An 18,238-nucleotide genomic window follows, 5' to 3' on the forward strand; every position below is an offset into this window, starting at 1 on the left:
CAGGCGCACAGACCACCGCGCAGGGGGAGTCTGTTCCGCGGTGCGTGCGGAATGTGCAGAGGCCGGTGCTCTGCGAGGAGACCGCAGACACCGGAGCATGGGAGGGGCCGTGGGGGCTGACACTCGGCCATGATCCTGGGCAGGCAAGCTAAGGCCTCAGAGCCTCATCATGTGTGAAAAACAGCAGCGGCCACTCCTACAGGACAAATGAGACAGCTCGGGGCAAGCTGCGTCCTGTGTTTGGAGATGGTCAGCAGTACAATCGCTTAAAGTGTCCATACAGAACCGGCTTCGGGGGGCTTGGGGGGCTCGGCCGGTTAAGCGTCTGACTCTTGGTTTCTGCTCAGGTCATGATCTCAGGGTCGTGGGATCGAGGCCCGGGGGGCCCTGCGCAGGTGGAGTCGGCTTCACATTCTGTCCCCTTCCCCCCTTGGCCCCCGCCCCGACCTGTTCGTGTGCTCTCTCTCTCTCTTTCAAATATGTAAATAAAATCTTACCAAAAAAAAATTAAGAAAGAAAGAAAAAGAACTGGCTTGAGATGAGTATCAGTGAAATGAAGGACTTAAAAATCGCATTTTCTGCTAAGGACGGAGACCTTCCCACGTGGGCAGGCCTGGGGCTCCTCCTGGCTTGCGCTGGCAGGCAGGTTGGAAAGAGGCGGCTCCTCTGATGGGAATGCAGCGGCTTCTTTCTTTTTTTTTTTTTTTTAAAGATTTTATTTATTTATTTGACAGAGAGAAATCACAAGTAGGCAGAGAGGCAGGCAGAGAGAGAGAGAGGAGGGAGCAGGATCCCTGCTGAGCAGAGAGCCCGATGCGGGACTCGATCCCAGGACCCTGAGATCATAACCTGAGCCGAAGGCAGCGGCTTAACCACTGAGCCACCCAGGCGCCCTGCAGCGGCTTCTTGAACGGATTCTCTCTGTGGTTCCTGAAGTCCCATCCTCGTAGAAACAGTGTCAGTGAACTTAGTAATACTTACTAAACAACGTCTCAGCGACCCTGCAGGCCAGAATCCGGCTGCAGACCATGTGCGAGGAGGCGGGCAGAGCTCCCCTCCATCACAGAAAACAGTTCTCCTCGGGAAGGCACGACAGAAGCCTCCTCAAGTGGTAAATTTTCCTGCATTAAGGACAAATGTATTTATCTTTCCATGAATTTACTGAGACTGTGACGTACGGTTGGCACGGCTGACTTCGCATCCTGGACTGGCCCCCACGCTGACCGTCCTTTGCTTCAATCTGGGCAGCTGGGGAGCTCGTGCCTGCCTGTCCATCTGTCCCTGTCCTACAAGACGTGCCCGCTCTGACCAGGAGGGTCGGCCGATGGGCTGGGAGCGGCGGTGAACCTCTCAGGGCAGGCCGCCTGGGGACAGACCCCAGCAGGACCCCGTGCCCACGTGCCCCCGTGTGATGGCTGTGGGGCCCGAACGTACAGCACAGCTCACCTTCAGGCTGCTGATGACGAGGAATGGATTTTCCAGCCGCTTCTCGTCCCTCTCTGGGTCACTGCGCAGGGGCCTGACCCGATCCTGGACTGGATGGACACCCCACACTCAGCCTCGCCTCTGAACCTCTGACCCACCTATCCTCCGCCTGCTGGAGTCTGGATTTTCTGCTCAGAGCTGCTCCTCCCCGGGGCCGGTGGCCCAGTGAATGCACGCTCCGTTCTCCCAGCTGTCTGGGAAGAAGGCCGGCTTGCCCTTGGCTCCCGTCTTGAGTCCCACTACGGCCATGAGACGGAAGAGCCCATCCTGTCGTGGCCCCTCAGGGCACCCCTCACGCTCTTTCTCTCGGCGGCCAGCATCGCCGGCGGTGCTCGGAGTTTCCCGTCCGCCTCCTGTGTCTGCAGCTGCAGGGATCTTCTAAACGCAAGTCAGACGATCACCACGTCGCTTCTCTTCTTGAATCTCTCTAGCTTCTCAGGTCGATAGGATGACCTGGGAGCCCCCCATGACGGTCTCCCCGCGGCTCCTCCGACTTCATCTCTTCCCCTCAGTCTCCTCCTACCCAAGCCTCTCCCCGGTCCCAGGAGCCTCTTCACGGTTACTCAGCCTCAGGGCCTTTGCATGGAACTGTTCTTCCGGTGGCACTCTTTTCCCTGAGGCATGGTTTCCTTGCTCTCTCCTTCGGATTTTAGGACTGGGGTCTTCACCAAGAGCTCCACGTAGCTCACCCCAGACACCCCACACGTGCGCACCGTACTGAGTATTACTGACATGTCAATGGGAAAACAGAAATCACTGAGTATTGGAAACGGGGGACTGACTGCAGCAAATTCATTCTAAGAGCAATGGAGGAGGCCGAGAAGCCAGAGGGGACAGTGAAGAGCCCAGAGGTGAGAGAGGGACCGTATCACCTCGCCAGAGCAGAAGCTGGGGCCCTGCAGACGCAGCCACCAGGAGAAACGCTGCCGGCGATGAAGGGGAGTGGGTCCTGCTCTCCTGGCGGCCCCTGGAGGAACGTACCCAGAGGCGACCCAACCTTCAGGGGTACCCCCCAGCCGCCCTGACCCGGCTCCTGCCCGGCGGGACCCAGCCTGGTCCAGGATGTCTCTGAGTATGTCAACTGGACATACTCCTAGTTTCTGGTTTGTTTGTGGTTTCTCTACTGTGACCAGCACCGGAGGTGCAGGAAGCCTGGGGCTCTGCGGTTGGGAACACGCCAGCATCCTTGGCTCCGGAGCAGAGCGTGGCACTAGGAGGCCCGCGGTGAACATCCGAGGGGAAGCGCGGGCCTCGCAGACAGGGCGATGGGGTGGAGCAGGCCCCGAAGACAGGCGTGTCGAACCGACGAGACTGAGCCACGGTCCCGCCACCAGCCGGGTGTTACGTGAAAACGAGAGCCGCCTTCGCTGAAACCCGACTTGGCATGTTCTCTAACACGAGGCTCCCAGAAGGTCACGTTCATCTTGAGAACCTTGTAGCGTGTGATGCGCTTTTGTATGTGACCCTTCAGACCCCGGGCTCCTACTTCCAGCGCACTGTCCACGCCTGAAACCTTGTTTCTTCCTCGCGGGTTTGTCCACTTGAAGTCTTCCCTCTTGGGCTCTTCTGCTTTCTAAGTTTTAAAAATAGTTCAGGGAATCTGAAACACTGAACTCAATTTATCAGAGAATAAGTAAATAAAACAAGCTTGAAAATAAGTCTTGTACTATTTATTGCTAATAAAATTGAACACCATAGTTCAGAAATAAATAGACAAAAATAGTTTATCAGCTCTCGAGATGAAAACCAAGTCTGGCTTTATGGTCATTTAAGCAGTAAAAGCCACACAGAACTATGAAGTGTGGTCAGACAGAGACATTTCTCTGTTCTGGAAACCTCTCCCTCTGAGGGAGTCTTCATTCATGGTTGCCTGTTCTGTCCAGGCTTTCCTGATCTCCTCTAGTGACTCCTGTCAGGGAAAGTTGGGTTTTTGTTTCCCTGTGGAAACTTCAGGTAGGTAGTTGTATCTGGGACTGAGAATACACACTTAGCATCAATGACCCTGGGACCAGCTTGAGAAAGTTAGAGGTATTTTTTAGCTACCGAACTTCCTTTTTAGGGTTCCTTATACCTGAAGACAAACAAGGGACTGAATTTCAGCCTAAAGATAGGTCATGTGTATAAATGATCTTCAAGACTGAAAGAAAAACCTTCTTCCATTTCCCTGTGGAACAAGGGACTCATTCAGCTGAGCGTGGACGGAGGGCCGACCCGACAAACAGGGGACGGCGAGTTCCCTCTCCATCTGCAGGCGAGAGGGCGTTCCAACGCCTTCTGTCTGTGTGAATCCACTCGTGTTCCATGTCCATGGCTCAGATCTCCAAAATGCAGAGCTCTTGTCCACACGGTCCTGTCATGTTGCTTTTGAAGCTCTTTCCTTGTTTCCAGACCCGATCCCACCCTGGAGAAGACCGGCTCACACAGCAAACTGAAACAAAGTCTGCCCCTCTGGTCAATTTGTTCCCAGTAACTAGATGGCGCGGCTGGGGAAGAACTGCTTCCTGCTTTATTCCAGTTCGGGGAAACTCTGAGATCGGCTTCTCGTATTTCCCATTGCTTGTACCTCAGGATAAATCATTCATCTCCCCTAGTAATGATGGCGCACGCTTGTCCAGCACGTGCTCTGCTTGAAATTCTAATGTCACCCCTTGTCCTGAGCCTGGATCTCTTCCACAGGTGGAGAAACTGAGGCACGGAGAGCTCAGGAACTTGCCCAAAGTCCCACAGCTGCTAGGTGGACAAGGTGGGCCATGTACCTGAGCTGTCCGGCTCCAGAGCCCATGACCTGCCCAGCCTCCAAGCATGCCGAGGGAAATTCAGACGCTTTCTGCATGAGGGATGGTGAGCATGTACTCTGGTGCTCTTGTCTAGGAGCAAAACATATCACCTAAACTGCTTTTCCAAGAAAGCAGAGGCCTTGATGGCACCATGAAGAGAACAAATCAAAGTTAGTTTCACTGCTACACATTCCAAAGGAAAAAATAATAGAAACGTGGGTTCGTCACAGAAGGCAAAGCAGGGAGGGAGTGAGACCGAGGAGCAGGGGCTGAAGGCCTGGACGTGGCTGGGAGGGGGCTTGGCTAGGGGACAGTTGGCTGGTGGAGGGTCTTACAATCGTCTAGGATTTTGGAAGTCAAGTTTACTTACGTTTCAAAGGCTGAGTGATATCACCTGACCTCTGGGTTATTCTTATAAATGTTTAACATAGCTCTCATAGTCAACATGTATTCCTCAGAAAACCGTGCTTTTACATGTTCCATTGAGTGTAAAATGGGATTGTTTTTATAATTGAATCGTGTCCTCTCCTATGGATCAATATTTTCCCTGAAAATCGCAGAGAAAGTACCTGCCCATAGCAAATCTGAGTGCAATTTCAGATGCCCCCCAAATTATAATATCACAGCCATTTATGCCACAGACCTGAGAATAGATGCAAAAAAACAAAAGACTGTCAAACAGCATTTGAGGGTCGACTAAGCACTACGCCCCACTGCTCTTGTTAATCAGTGACACTGATGCAGAACTAGCATATAACACAATTCACTGATTTAGTGCAGTCTGAACAAATATACTCAGCAGTGTTGCCACTGCCCCAATCATGACATAGAACACCTCCACCTCATGCCCACAGTCGTGACGCAACATCTCCAGCCTCATGTCCACAGTCATGACACAGAACATCTCCAGCCTCGTGTCCCTTCACGTTCAGTCTCTGCCCCTATGCCCCACCAGTGGCGAGCAGTGATATGTTTTCTATAATTTCTCTTCTATCTTTTCTAATTTGTGATATAAAGGGAATCATGTGATAATGAGTCCTCTGTGTCTGGCTTCTTTCACTTACCAAGGCTTTTGGGTTTCTCCTTATGGTTGCACGTGTGGTTTCCCGTCGTCTGGATGGACGGACCACAGTTTATCCATTTACCGAGTGACGGACACTTGGGTCATTTCCAGTTTCAGCTGCCATAAAGAAAGAAAGCGATCATTGACTTTTATGAACGACCGTTCACATGAACGTGTTTTCATTTTTCTCCGGTAAGCATTTAGGGATGGGGTCATAGGTCACATGGAAAGCAAATGTTTAGTGTTACAAGGAGTAACCCAACTCTTTTCTGAAGGGCCTAATTTTTTGTTCTAACTCCAAGGGAGTTCCAGTTACTTTCAGTCTTTCAGTCTTTTTGAACCATTCTACTGAGGATGCAGCAGTCATTGTGATTTGAATTAGCATTCCCTAAAGGATTAAGATGTTGAACATCTCCTTATGTGTTTATGCCACTCAGAGAGCAAATATTCTGGCCATTTAAAAAAAGGGAGTTGTTTGTCTTCTTTTTGGGTTATAAGAATCCTTTCTATATTCGGGATATTTAATTCATCAGGGTTTTCTTCTATGGTTCAAGCTTTTTACATCCTATCTCAAAATCTCTGCTTAAGGCCACCAAAATTTTTTAATATTTTCTTCTCAAAGTTTTGTATTTTTGATTCTTCTACTACAGGTCTATGGCTCCTTTTGAATTAATTTTTGTAAACCATGTGAGGTAGGGATCAAGGTTCTGTTTTTGTGTATGTATAAACATTTGATTATTCCAACACTATTTTTTACACGACTGACCTAGTATCTACTGTATTGTAAGTATTAAGCTGTACTCTTTAAAGTTTACTTTCTATTTCAAATATGCAATAACTCCTAAATCCCTTTCTAAAGGAATCTGGGAACAATGAACTCAAGGTAGGGAATGCGACTGTAGGAATTCCCAAGATTTTTCTATGCATATTCTCTATTAGCTGACACCTGCTCAATCTATCACTGCATCAGAATCAAGTTCAACTGACAACTCCCCTCTTCTGGGTCAGAAAAGTCAGGAAGAGCTTAACCAAGCTTTTAGCTGTAAGGGTGGAAAGGTAAAATCTAACCATTAAGAATTTAGAAATTCAGCAAGGACTTGGTATAACAAAGAGGACAGGAACTTCCCATCTATGGGTTTCAGCTCAGGTGAAACCCAATATTTCAAACACGGGGAAGAAAAGTATACATTTCTTGTATACGAGATCACTGTGTGTAAAATATGATTTTAAACTCTCTAAGAAATGGCTAAATGCACTGGCTTATGCTTGGGAGGGTGGAGGGAACACTACTTTCCTTCTCCTACTCGTTTCCCAAGTGTTGGGGGACCACCTGTCATGTGAGAACTTTAGTATCTCTCTAGGCTCTCTCTTCCCTTTGGCAGGTAGAATAACTTATTTGATGGTGAATTCAGGAACAGAAATGTGGCACACGCAGCTCTGTCCTCTTTCTTTCTCTCTGGGCTCCAAGCAACCTGTAGAAGGCTCACCTTCTTGTGGACACCTGCTTCTTTCCAGTTCTCCCCACGACTTGTGTGCAAGTACCTTTTATTCTAGAATCTGATATTAGGAAACTAGCTTGTCCATAGGTACATTCACTTATGTAAGTTTTATCAGTAAAAAAGGTAGCGTTTTGCTGTCCAAACTGAGCGCTATTTCTCGGTGGGTTCAGAATAGGGGTGGGGAGGAGGGTTCAGTTTGTAGGGCCTCTAACTGCTCAGGTCCAGACAAAATAGGTACTGAATATTTGTTTAATAACGTCTGCAGTATTCAGTTATAAGACACGCTCACTTCTTCAGGTTCACAAAGCATAAAATGGGATTAAAGTACAGTGAGAGTTTGACACATCACAACTTCCTGTAAAAAGCATCAGGCAGCTCAGGATACCCACGGGATCTTTGTCCAACAGATACCCAGAGTCAGGACCAGCAACGTGGGTGACAGAACAGCTCTACTCCACTTTGAAGCAGAGTTCAGATTAAAAGACCTCTGGTGGTTTATTTTAGGTCTATGAATTTATTGATAACTACAGATTTTTTTCAGCACATGAACAAAGCTGAGAATAAGCAAGTACGAATTCTTATGATAAAACATCTCTACTCCTCCTGAACGGACTTCTTCCTCACTGATACTAACATTGGATGATGAGTTTAATGGTTCTTTACACCGAAACCAGGAATTGATTTTCATTATTCTGGTGATGTTCTTTGCCTTGGGGTCATATTCAAATTGCTTTGATCCACGGAAGAAATAGAAGAACCCTAGAGAGAGAGAATATCATTAGTTATCTCGTGCAACTCTGTGACGGCTCCACACTTGTTGACTATAGGCATATATAGAAAAAAATAATTGCACATTATGGAGAGAAAAGGAACTCGTGTATTACTGAGATCCATTTTACTTTACTATTGTCACATGAGAAATATTGTTAGTTTTATTTCCCCAAGGAAGAAGCCAAGGTCTGAACATGAATGTCAAGGGGTTTACCCCTTGTCTCGCCGGACTGTGGTTCACGCCAGAGGTTCTCATACTAGGTTTCAGAACAGTGTCTTAGCAAAGGGGGAGGAGAAGGCCCCTGTGGGTTTGGCCTTGGCCCTATATCCTCATTTTCCTCCAGTTGTTCTGCTCTGTTTTAGGTGTTAAGGTTTGTGTGATTTCACTGCAATAAATGGTGGTGTCATTCAGGAAACTTTTTAGGCTCTGTTTACCCCATGTTCTAGGGGGTTATCCATGGTCTAAGTCCGAGGCCATCATAGCATTCTGAGTACCAGGGTGCTTCTAAAGCTGTAGACTTCTGCTTCTTACCCACAGTCCTACATCTGCCTCAAAAACTCTGAAGGATTAGTCATTTCCCATGCACCCCCCAAGTGCACTCATTAACTACACACATGCTAGTTCGAGAGTCACTGTCCAGTTTATGTCCTTAGTCATTTCTCACACTTAAAACTCTCCAGGGGTGTGCGGGATACCTGGGGGGCTCAGTCGTTAAGCGTCTGCCTTTGGCTCAGGTCATGATCCCAGGGCCCTGGGATCGAGTCCTGCACTGGGTGCCTTGCTCAGCAGGGAGCCTGCTTCTTCCTCCACCTCTACTGTTCCCCTGATTGTGTTCTCTTTCTCTCTGTCTCTGACAAAGAAATTCTTAGAAAAACAAAAACAAAACCAAAAACAACTCTTCAGGGGGTATGTTTCAGGGGCTATCTTGGATCAATGATAAGTAAAATTAATCTTGGTACCATTTGCAGAGATTTGAAATAGTATAACAGAACTTAGAATTAGAGCTCACTAATCAGGTTTGTGAGAATGCCAGCCTGGGTGGAGTTTATTATTATAGGTACCCGAGAAGAGTAAAATCACATTAAAAGTCATATGCAACTAATGAATCAGTGAATGCTACTCAAAAACTAATGACGCACTGTATGTTGGCTAACTGAACATATTAAAAAAAAAATAGTGCCAACCTCAAAAAACCCAAAAAACCAAAAACCAAAAAACCCAACCAAGGAAAATGGAAGCATTTTCACTTCTGTCTATGTTCTCTCCCCGCCACTGAAGTCTCTTGAGTACCCACAGGTTTAGGCAGTGATGCTCACCTTTATGCTGGAAAGCAGCATCGACTCGGAGCCCAATTCCTGGGAAGAGCTTCACCACCCTCCGTGGGTACCCTCTGTCCATGCTCTGGGTCACTTCGTCATACCTGCGAGCAGGGATTGGAAACGTTCCCAGGGGATCTTTGCTCTGGGGAGCTTAATCCTTCCACTGCCCCAGTCGGAGTCAAAGGGGGATGTGGAGAAGCAGCAGCCCCGGTAGAGGAAAACTAATTCCATCAATGATGAAAAACACGTCAAAGATTGTGTGTGGCTGAATCACTTGTTGTGTCTTGAAAAGAAAAAGCAAGGAGTGGAAACAAGCCACGTCCTTCATCAGACTGATGCTATTAAATCAGAACGTGGGCTCACAAAACAGACTCTGCACTACAGAGATCACACGGCTGGTCACCAGAGGGGAGGTGGGTGGGGGACACAGAAACGGGAAGGAGAGGAAGGCAGGCACCTGTCGTGACGAGCACCAGGCGATGAGGGGAAGTGTCGAATCGCTGTGTTGTACCAGAAACCAACATGACACTGTATCATAAGTATGTTGCAATTTAAAAAAAAAAAAAACACACAAAGTAAGGCTCAGCTTGCAGATTTTGACAGGGTATGTTTGTATTATCAGCAATTTGGTTGGCATCACCTGTTTTATTTTTTTATCTTTATTTTATTTTATTATTATTATTTTTTATGTTGAGAAAGGCTTTGGACTCCCTGAAACATTCTTTTGTTTGGTGAATGCCATCTACCCGGGGTGGGCTTGAACATAAATGATTTTAAGAGGACTACAGGTAAGTTTTATTTCTGCCCATGTTAAAGTGATGGTGTGTGGATGTTTTCTGCAGAATAAAACGAAGAGGTCGACTGCACACTTACCTCCAGCACCAAATGCCCACAAAGAAGTAGGTTTTTCTGGTGCTGTGGTCGCAGACAGCCGCGTCAATTTTCTTCACGTGTCTTGGAAAGCCGAGCGTATGGATGGGTTTGGGGTAATCTGGCAAGACAGCGTATCCTCTGATCACCCAGAAGCTGTCATCTAGGAAGAGAGAACGTGATTATCTTCTCATCTGCTACCTAGAGGGAAAAACAGGTGTCCTACGAAACTCGAAAATAACTAGATGCCTCGTTTCTTGGGGTTGTTCTTCCTGCCTTCTTCAGCTGCCTTTATCATCCCGAGTCCACGCGCCACACACGCCGACCGCCAGGCAACACGCTCACTAGTGTGCCTCCTGGCGATGTCTCTGACTCGGACAACCCAGTGAGCTTCGTTTGTACACATTCTCCTAGATTCCAGCCCTTGGCTCCTTGCAAAGGCAAGTAATCTGATGAAATCCATATAAAAACAGCACTGAAAAATGTAAGATTCCAGGCACATTTGAATTTCAAATGAACACTGGCTGACTTTTACTTTAAGTATATTCAAATATTACAAGGGACCTGCTCATAATAAAAAATTGTGTGTTTTATCTGAAATTCAGGGTGTCTTGTATTTTATTTGCCGAATCTGATAATCCTAGTATAAAAGGGATATAAAAGAGGGATGGGGTCCCTTTATTTGGCAGAAAAAAAGATCGTTATTTTAGTTTTTACCACACAGGCTTCTTTTAGCTGCGGTGTAGTTGGGACAATGTTCGTTTTCACAGCCACAGAGAACCCTGGATAGTTTTTCTTTCTGATAGGAACCCACGGCCGAAGAACTCTCCATTTGCCTCACGCATGGATTTTGTGTTCCTTGCCCCAAACACCCACCGGCCGGTTCACGTATCCAGAGACAGAAGAGAAAGCGTGATGGGCAAAGTTACCTTTAAACACTAGAATCTTATCGTTGGGGCTCTCATATGCAGCGTGGATATCTGCCGGCAGGGAGGGCCAAAATGAAGAGATCCGTTCAAATTCAACGTCCACGATATCGTAGTAAATCCGCCACACATGCCTGTGTTAAAAAACAACAACAAAAAAGCACTTTACACAAACAGCGTATATTGCGGTGGAAACACTGTAATCTAGGCTTCTCTTTTACTGAATTCATTAGATTCCCCTCAAATCATTTAGAGCATGCACACACTTCTCCTCAGCAGATGTGGGTGGTTGTGAGTTCATGGCTCCTCTGTCACTACCCAGGTCAAAACACACCTGTGAGCTCGCTCTCCTGGGAACCGAGAATAGAAACCCGCTCAGAAATCTCAGTGCTCAGTGCTCAGGGGCCTCGTTTTTGCCAAATCAGTGATGCTCAAAGTTCCAAGGCAACAGCGAGCATCTCAGAAGAAGCTTTCAGTCTGACGTTTGCTAGAATGAAAACTTGTGAGCCTCGCACGGTAAGAGATTTCCTCAGATGTTCCCCTCAGGCAGTAAAGTTCTGAGTCTATGAGCAAGACCAAAGAGCCCTTCCCGCCCTGGACTGCCCCTCTCTGACGTCCCGGCCAAGCGGCCTCAGCCCCCACGGCGCGGAGCATGGCATCTGAGGGCTGTCTCGCTGTGGGCAGAAGGAGACTGATTTCAAATATTCTCTCCTTGTGCCCCTGTGCTTGTGAGATGGTCTGTGTCCCAATACTGAGTTCTGAAAATGCAGTCATGGTATACACAGCTGACGGGCCACGTTGCCACTGCAGCCCAGTGAGCTGTCCATGGGGAGAGAGGAGTGCTCCCACCCCGGCGACCGCGTCCCTGCTGCCGCGTAAAGGAACGGTCTGCTCATCGGTGTTTCCCAGCTGGCGCTCTCGCTGGAAAAAAGACCTTTTATCATCTGCTGCTTTCCAGGGTGCAAATGCCCCAACCATGGCCAGTTCCAGGCTACAGAAGTGATGCGAAGTGGTTTGCAATCCTCCCCCAACTTTAACCATTGGCTCCTGAAATGGTCAGCTCCCGCACCACTGGGATGGGTGTACGGTTTTAGTGAAGAGGTCACTGAAAATGATCCTACTTCACCTTTTTATACAAGGGCAATTAAACATTTGCTTAACAACTCTTAAAAATTAATTTATCAAACAAGCAAGAGATAAATACACATAGTAAAGTATTCCACAGAGTATGGACAGTTATAAAATGAAAAGGAAAAGGAACACATTCTCCCCCATCTCTGTGATTTCCTCCCTATTTACCTCCAAATCTTTTGAAAATAAAATATTCCTAGGAAGTTGAGGTATTTAAGGGAATGAGTTTACCTGCCTTTAAAGAACATTACTTCTCTGCGGAAGGTGGTGATAGCGTCAAAAGTCAAATAAGGGTCACAGGCATGGGGTATGGTGGCCTCCTTTGGCTTAGCAGATGTCTTAGGCAGACTCCCTTTGATGAGAAAAGAAAGGGCACCGTGAATTCAGAAGGCATGCGGAAATACCTAGAGAAGGATCTTACCCAAGTGGGTGTTTTCTTCATGGTGATATTTCAAGAAGTGATTTTTTCACTTCCTTTCTGGAAATCTTCCTACTGAGTTCACCCGTATTTTGATTTCTGAGGTTGCTCACCGTAGATGGACTGGATCCCATTGATATCGTCCTGAGAAAGCGGGTACTTGTTAGGATCCAGGGAGACGTAATTTGGAAACATCAAAGCTGTTCGATCGTTGGAGTGAGAGAGTCCCAGTGCGTGGCCAAATTCATGGGCAGCCACAAGGAACAAGCTGAATCCTTAACAAAAATAGGAAACACATGGGTATATGGGTCCGTCAAAAGGAGAATGGTTGCATCTGAGGTTAAGAAGTAACCAAGGGGAGAGAAGGAAAGGCTGGCCATAGAGTAGATAATTGGTCCATGTGCCATCATTTATCTGGAAGTATTTCAACACTAGTCATACCATGGAGAACTGTGATCAAGAACAACGAGATGGCAGGAAACAGGTGTGTGAGAAGCAGATATTACTAGAGAAAATAAAAAAGAAGAAGCCACCAGTTTTGGGTTGTTGCTGGGTTAGACTGTGTGTCTGATCACGTTTATCCTACTTGTATCCTGTGGAAGTCCTCCCTGCTGTAGGATCAAGTGCTCGCCATCGCCCTCCACGATCTAGTCCCTGCCTTTGTATCAGGCTCATACTTTGTTTTCATATTTCATGAGCTAACCATATGCCATCATTTTCATCTCTCACCCGTGCCATGTCCCTTCTAATCTCTCTGTCCTCCTGCCTCCATCCCCTCTACCCGGAACATCGTCTCTCCTGCCCCGTGTGCCGAGCTGTCTCACTCGTCGCTCAGGAAATCCCTTTAGCATCAGCCTGTGCGCGAGGCTTCTCGTAGGCAGCCCTCCTCTCCTGGCTGAGCTAGAGGCACCTTTCTGCGTTTCCACAGACTCGGTGTGGAATTCTGCCATAGCACGTGAGGGACTGCACTGACCCCTTTCAGGAAGTTGTGCGTCTTTTCAGGGACTGCGTCTTAGCCACCGTTTCTCTCCGGTGACTGCTAACCTGTCAGTAGTGGGCACTTCATAAGGGTGGCTGGATGTCCAGGGGTTTATTTGGATGAAAGAATGCTTCGATACGCTCCTACGCACCCACACTGGAAGGCTCTGCATGCAGGCGAAGCTGCCCTTTTCCCTGTCTCTCCCACTAGCCTGTAAGGTTCGAACCATAAAAGACTGTCCTTAGACTTGCAATTCAGCCTATGGACCCTAAAGAAAAGGCTGAGCCTTTTTTGATGGAGCCTTGTCCGATGATACAGGCACAAACGAGCACAGAATGACCAGGGATTATTTAACGGTCCTTTGGGTTCTGTGCTCTGGCCTCGACTGGTACCTCTCATCTGGCTCACCGTGTCGCTGGGTGTGCGTTTGGACAAGATGGGACAAGGGACTCTTTGAAAAGATAATTCAAACTCAAGTCATCTCATGACTTTCAATCCTTTATGCTGGCTTTTCAAAGGCTGCGTGGTCTGGACCCTATTCACCGTTTCCGCCACAATCCTGCTGCTTGAGTCGGTCAGGCTGCGCTTTCAGGAGTGCTCTCCGGCCGGGTGCCTGCTCAGGTCTGCCGTCACGTCCTCCCCTGACCTGTGTTCCCGTTCGTTCCCATTTCTTCCCCCTGCTCCTACCACTTTACTATCGTTTGCTTTATCCCGGGGTGGGTCACGCTGATTTAAATGCTGCTTGAGACGTGTGCCCTAGGCTGTAAACCCCTGAAGGTCAGGGTCGGTTGTGTACTCCAGCTCTAGCGCAGAGCCGGCTCAAGCGGCTGTCTGGTAAAGGGTCACTGATTGACTTCGTTTACCCAAGCTGTGGAACGTCTCTCATGTACTGGTTTGCAGAAACTCTGGAACAGCTCACAGACTGCCTGGACTTACTTGTTCAGGACTGAACTGTGTGATTGGAGAGACCACACATCAGGAGAGCCGTAGCCTCTGCTTTCCTGGGACCCTGGAAACCAGACCCCAGACCCAAGGCAACTACTGTCAATGACAGAAAATGAAATGGGGAGAACCCAGAGTCTCCGGAGCCGGCTCCCTTGTGGGATACACATATTTTTACTGTAGTTAAGTTTTGTTTCTTGTTTGAGAAGTAGTAGAAAATGTCCTATTTTCTAGGAAATGAAATAAAATCAACTCATTTGGTCTAATGGGTTGAGTAAGGTTTGGGGTCCAATTCCTCAGCAGGTGGGCAAGTGTTAGAAGAGGACGTTCATGCCTCTGAATCGACCTTTTAGGCACCGCGAGCCCACACACCATCCTTCAGTCACGATCTCAGAATCCCAGCCCCTAGGACTTCTACCCTTGCTACAACACACAGTCCACGCTGACTTGTAGGGTGCCGGTCCGGGCCTTGCAGCACACAAGGTCATGAACCTGTGAAGGCCTGGTCTAGTACAACTCTGTGGTCTAGTACAACTCTGTGGTCGGTCTAGCATAACTCCAGGGTCTTGCATGGTTCCAGGCACAGGGCAGACCTTCAGGCGCTGTGAACGTGTGCGTGCGTGTGTGACCACACGGAGAAGGCCTGGATCCGGAAAGGATCAGCGTCTTCACGAGGACACTGTGCGGGTAAAGCCCTGACATGAAGAGCACTGTTATCTAATAGATACTGAAACGTCCATCAGTAAATATGGAAACTGTGGGGCAACTGGGAAGTAAAAAGCAACTAATCGTGAAGCCATTTCAGGGATTCTTTAGAACAAGATTCTGCTCATGAAGAGAACTGGGCTCACCTGCTCCATCCTTGGTCCAGTTTTCGTCCTCATCGAAGTGAGTGTCTCCACCCAGACCCAGACCTGGAGGAAAGGCATGTCCGAGGACTCCCAGGGGGCCATCAAAATAACGAGGGCACCGGCCATGCACTGAGACACAGGTCACAGGGGGAGAAAGGTCAGCCTGTCCAAATCTCCTGAGATGGAAATAGCCAGACTTTTCCCTCTGCCAGAAACCTTACCTCGGGTCCTAAAGGCAATCATGATGTCCGCAACCCCCTTGAAAATCTTGGTGAACGTCAGCGGAGTCACTCGGCTCCACACCTCAAGGCCGCTCCGGATGGCCTCGTCCACATCTGCCCGGGCCATATCTGGAGTGTAGTTGACGATTCTTCAAAAATTACAGAAACAGATGTGTCGGTGACGGCACATGCATGTAGACACACAAAGACAAAACGATCGTTTCTTATAAATCATACACAGCGGTCACTGATAGTGTCGGGCCGCTCTTGTGTTAGTATTTAAACAAAGTTTTCCATATGCTCTGTGACCCGATCCTGTCAAGACGTCAACAAACGAGGCTCAGAGAGGTTCTGTGACTTCCCTGAGATCACATCCTGACGGGGGAGCTCCCCTCTCCGGGGTGGGCTTGCGGTGCACGAGCGGAGATCTGCGTTCTCGGCAGCTCGAGGGCATCAATCTCATGCTCCCGTCATATGCAAAGAGTCTCCCTTGAGAGCTTGAAAGATTCACTAGGGAAAAGACTTCCCTCTGGCTTCCATTCCCTGTCTTGCTAGAGCTATGATTATTTTAAATCCTAAGACTCAACACAGTGAAGGAAGAGCTAGGAGACGTGTTCTTCAAGGCCCGCGGGAGGGCTTGAGAGCCACAGTCACGGCCACCGACTCGGGTGGGAAGCACACCCCACCCTCTTTCTGCCAGTGAGCTGACCCCTCTCCCCGCCCCGCCTGGGGTGGACTCCCCGCTCCACCCGGGCTCCACTTGAGGGTTGACGACGCTAGCCCGAGGCATCTCTAACTGGCTGAGTCCCAGGCTCTTCCCATCTTCTCCGCTCCAGCCGTTGCATCAGCCGCCGGTCGCGCTCCTGGTGCTGAGCGTGTATGCGCGTGGCCCAGGCGGGAGAGTGAAGCGAACTGCCAGAGCCAGTCTGCTGGGAAGACTGGGGGGTGCTTCGACAACCTCTGTCAGTGTCTGTTTCAGGTGGTCCCGGCAGGGCTGCCGACATCCCAGCGTCGCAGGGAGGAGGGAGTGAATGAGATCAGTGACCTAGGAAGCGCTCGGTAAAGTAAATGTTACAGTCCTGTAGTTCTGGACTGGGGCGCTCGGGGGGAGACAGTACGCGCAGGTGTTACCTGTATGTGAGGTTGTGTCTTCCCCATCCTGGGAGGGTGTAACCGTACTGACCCACATCTGGCACTCCGCACCTCGGTGTCCTCATCATCTCCAGGGTGCGTGAGTCGAGTTGTCCAGTCACCGTCAGTCCAAAAAATGCTTGCATTTCCCGAATCTTGCCATGTAAGAGACTCCCGTTCTTGCTTTGGACAAGAGGACTCCCTTCTATTTCAAGAGAGTAGAACTGGTTGAGATACGCCTGATCCAAGAGAGAGAGAAAAAATAAAGTAGGACACACACTACAGGACGGCACATCTGTATCTCCGGATAAAACAAAATCACCTGAAATCCTTTTTGGCAGTGGGTGAGAAGAAAGACGGCGAGGAGTGAGGGGAAGGAAGGAGGGGGAGGGGAGGAGAAAGGAGGGAGCAGAGCCAGCCTGCCTTTCCAGCTCCCCACAAGTGGCTGAGCCCGTGGGACTGGGGTTACCCAGCCCACGCAGCCCACACAACTCCACGCCTGCAGGGAGGAGCATCGGCGGATTCCATGTGTTAAATGATCGCACAGCTTAGACACTGCTGCTCGCCCCTGCATTTGGGTGTTCCCTTGAAACAAATTCTAGAAGAGATACGTGGTTGTTCTTTTTGCAGATGTGGTTAATTTAGCCAAATATGGCAAATTGACTAGACTGATTTTTAGAGGGAATCTCCAAGGCCAAGTATTTCCGACGCATGGAGGGGCAAGGATCTAGAGCTGGAGTTGGGTCCCCCTAGCTGGTATGATATTTCTGTGGGGAGACCCCATTTCTCCCAGGGCTGTTCCCTTTCTCCCCGCTCGGTCTCCGCCGGGACCCATGGCTTGAAGTGGCAGCAAATCTCCTTTCCTTTCACACCCCCAGGTTCCGCCCCACACCCAGCTACTTGGTGTCCTTGAGTTAGGGGAAAGTACCACAATCTTTTGCAGGAATTTGCTGTCTTGTTAGGTTCCAAGGCAACCAAGAAAATTAATTTTTTATCGATAGCCCTTATTACCATATATTGAGACACATACCTGCACCAGCCGCGCGTTCTCGCCGGTGTCCATGTTTCGGTCTATGGGAAATGCAGAAGAAAACGTTACAAGGAGCAAACATTGAAGCAGAAGGCTCTTCATTCCTCTCTCCTTTCTGCTGAAGCCTGTTTCTGTTTCCACGGAATTTAGAAAACAAGAGTAAGACGTGGCATGACTTGGCTTGTATTGTCTTTTAATTAATACCAGAAAAGGACATTTGCCATGAAGTGTGTCAGGATAAGCCCTTTCCCCTTAGGTTAACTTGATTTTGCAATCATGATCTGCAGTTTCTGAGGAAACACAATCCCTGTTGATTACTGAATTGAATATAGTAGGGAGCCGGCCTCCAAGTTACTGTTGTCCTTGCAAAGTTGGAGCTCTTCTTATCTTTGACATTCTTGAGAGTTTATAAAGTAATTTTCTTTTGAACGAAATGCCAGGATATCTTGGCTAGAAAGGTATCATGAAAATACAATTGAATCCGGAGTCAGATTGCCATAATTAACTAGGATAAACAGCCCATGTTTGCTGGGCACCTGCTATCAGCCTGTCATCGTAAACCGAAGTGTGAATGAGATGTAGTTCCCATCTTGTTGGGAAATTCAGACACGTACAGACATTAATACCAGACAAAACCGAGACGGATGGCAAAATGTGCACAGAAGATTCCAGAGCAGAGAAGAGCCAAAGAGGGGGTCACTGCTGATGGGCGTGCCCCAGCAGCTCGGCTAGGTGGGGCTTCCAGTGGGTCCTTAAGAAGGAAATGGATAGGATGTGGATGGCACAGGGGGTGTGCGGAGGGAGCCCATAGGAAGCAGGTAGCT

At 48.6% G+C, this 18,238-nt stretch overlaps 2 protein-coding genes across 3 annotated transcripts in view; one reads left to right on the forward strand and one right to left on the reverse strand.

Moving 5' to 3' along the window:
- Positions 1–18,238, forward strand: part of DYNC2H1 (dynein cytoplasmic 2 heavy chain 1) — a 670,805-nt gene that overhangs the window by 85,543 nt on the left and 567,024 nt on the right. The gene's annotated exons all lie outside the window — the stretch shown is intronic.
- On the reverse strand, positions 7,319–17,759 carry MMP27 (matrix metallopeptidase 27). Of its 2 annotated transcripts, none has more exons than XM_082683975.1 (10): positions 17,415–17,759; positions 16,457–16,623; positions 15,254–15,402; positions 15,033–15,161; positions 12,374–12,535; positions 12,074–12,194; positions 10,715–10,845; positions 9,789–9,948; positions 8,913–9,016; positions 7,319–7,583 (listed from the first exon to the last, which is right to left on the reverse strand). In XM_082683975.1, exons 1-10 carry the CDS (start codon positions 17,514–17,516, stop codon positions 7,339–7,341), a joined length of 1,470 nt encoding a protein of 489 aa, XP_082540101.1. In that variant the 5' UTR covers positions 17,517–17,759; the 3' UTR covers positions 7,319–7,338. The 2 variants fall into 2 exon arrangements, with proteins under 2 accessions (XP_082540101.1, XP_082540100.1); XM_082683974.1 differs by having other exon boundaries at positions 16,385–16,623.

The sequence above is a fragment of the Mustela nivalis genome, assembly GCF_964662115.1.
Source record: "Mustela nivalis genome assembly, chromosome: 9".
Taxonomy (NCBI): domain Eukaryota; kingdom Metazoa; phylum Chordata; class Mammalia; order Carnivora; family Mustelidae; genus Mustela; species Mustela nivalis.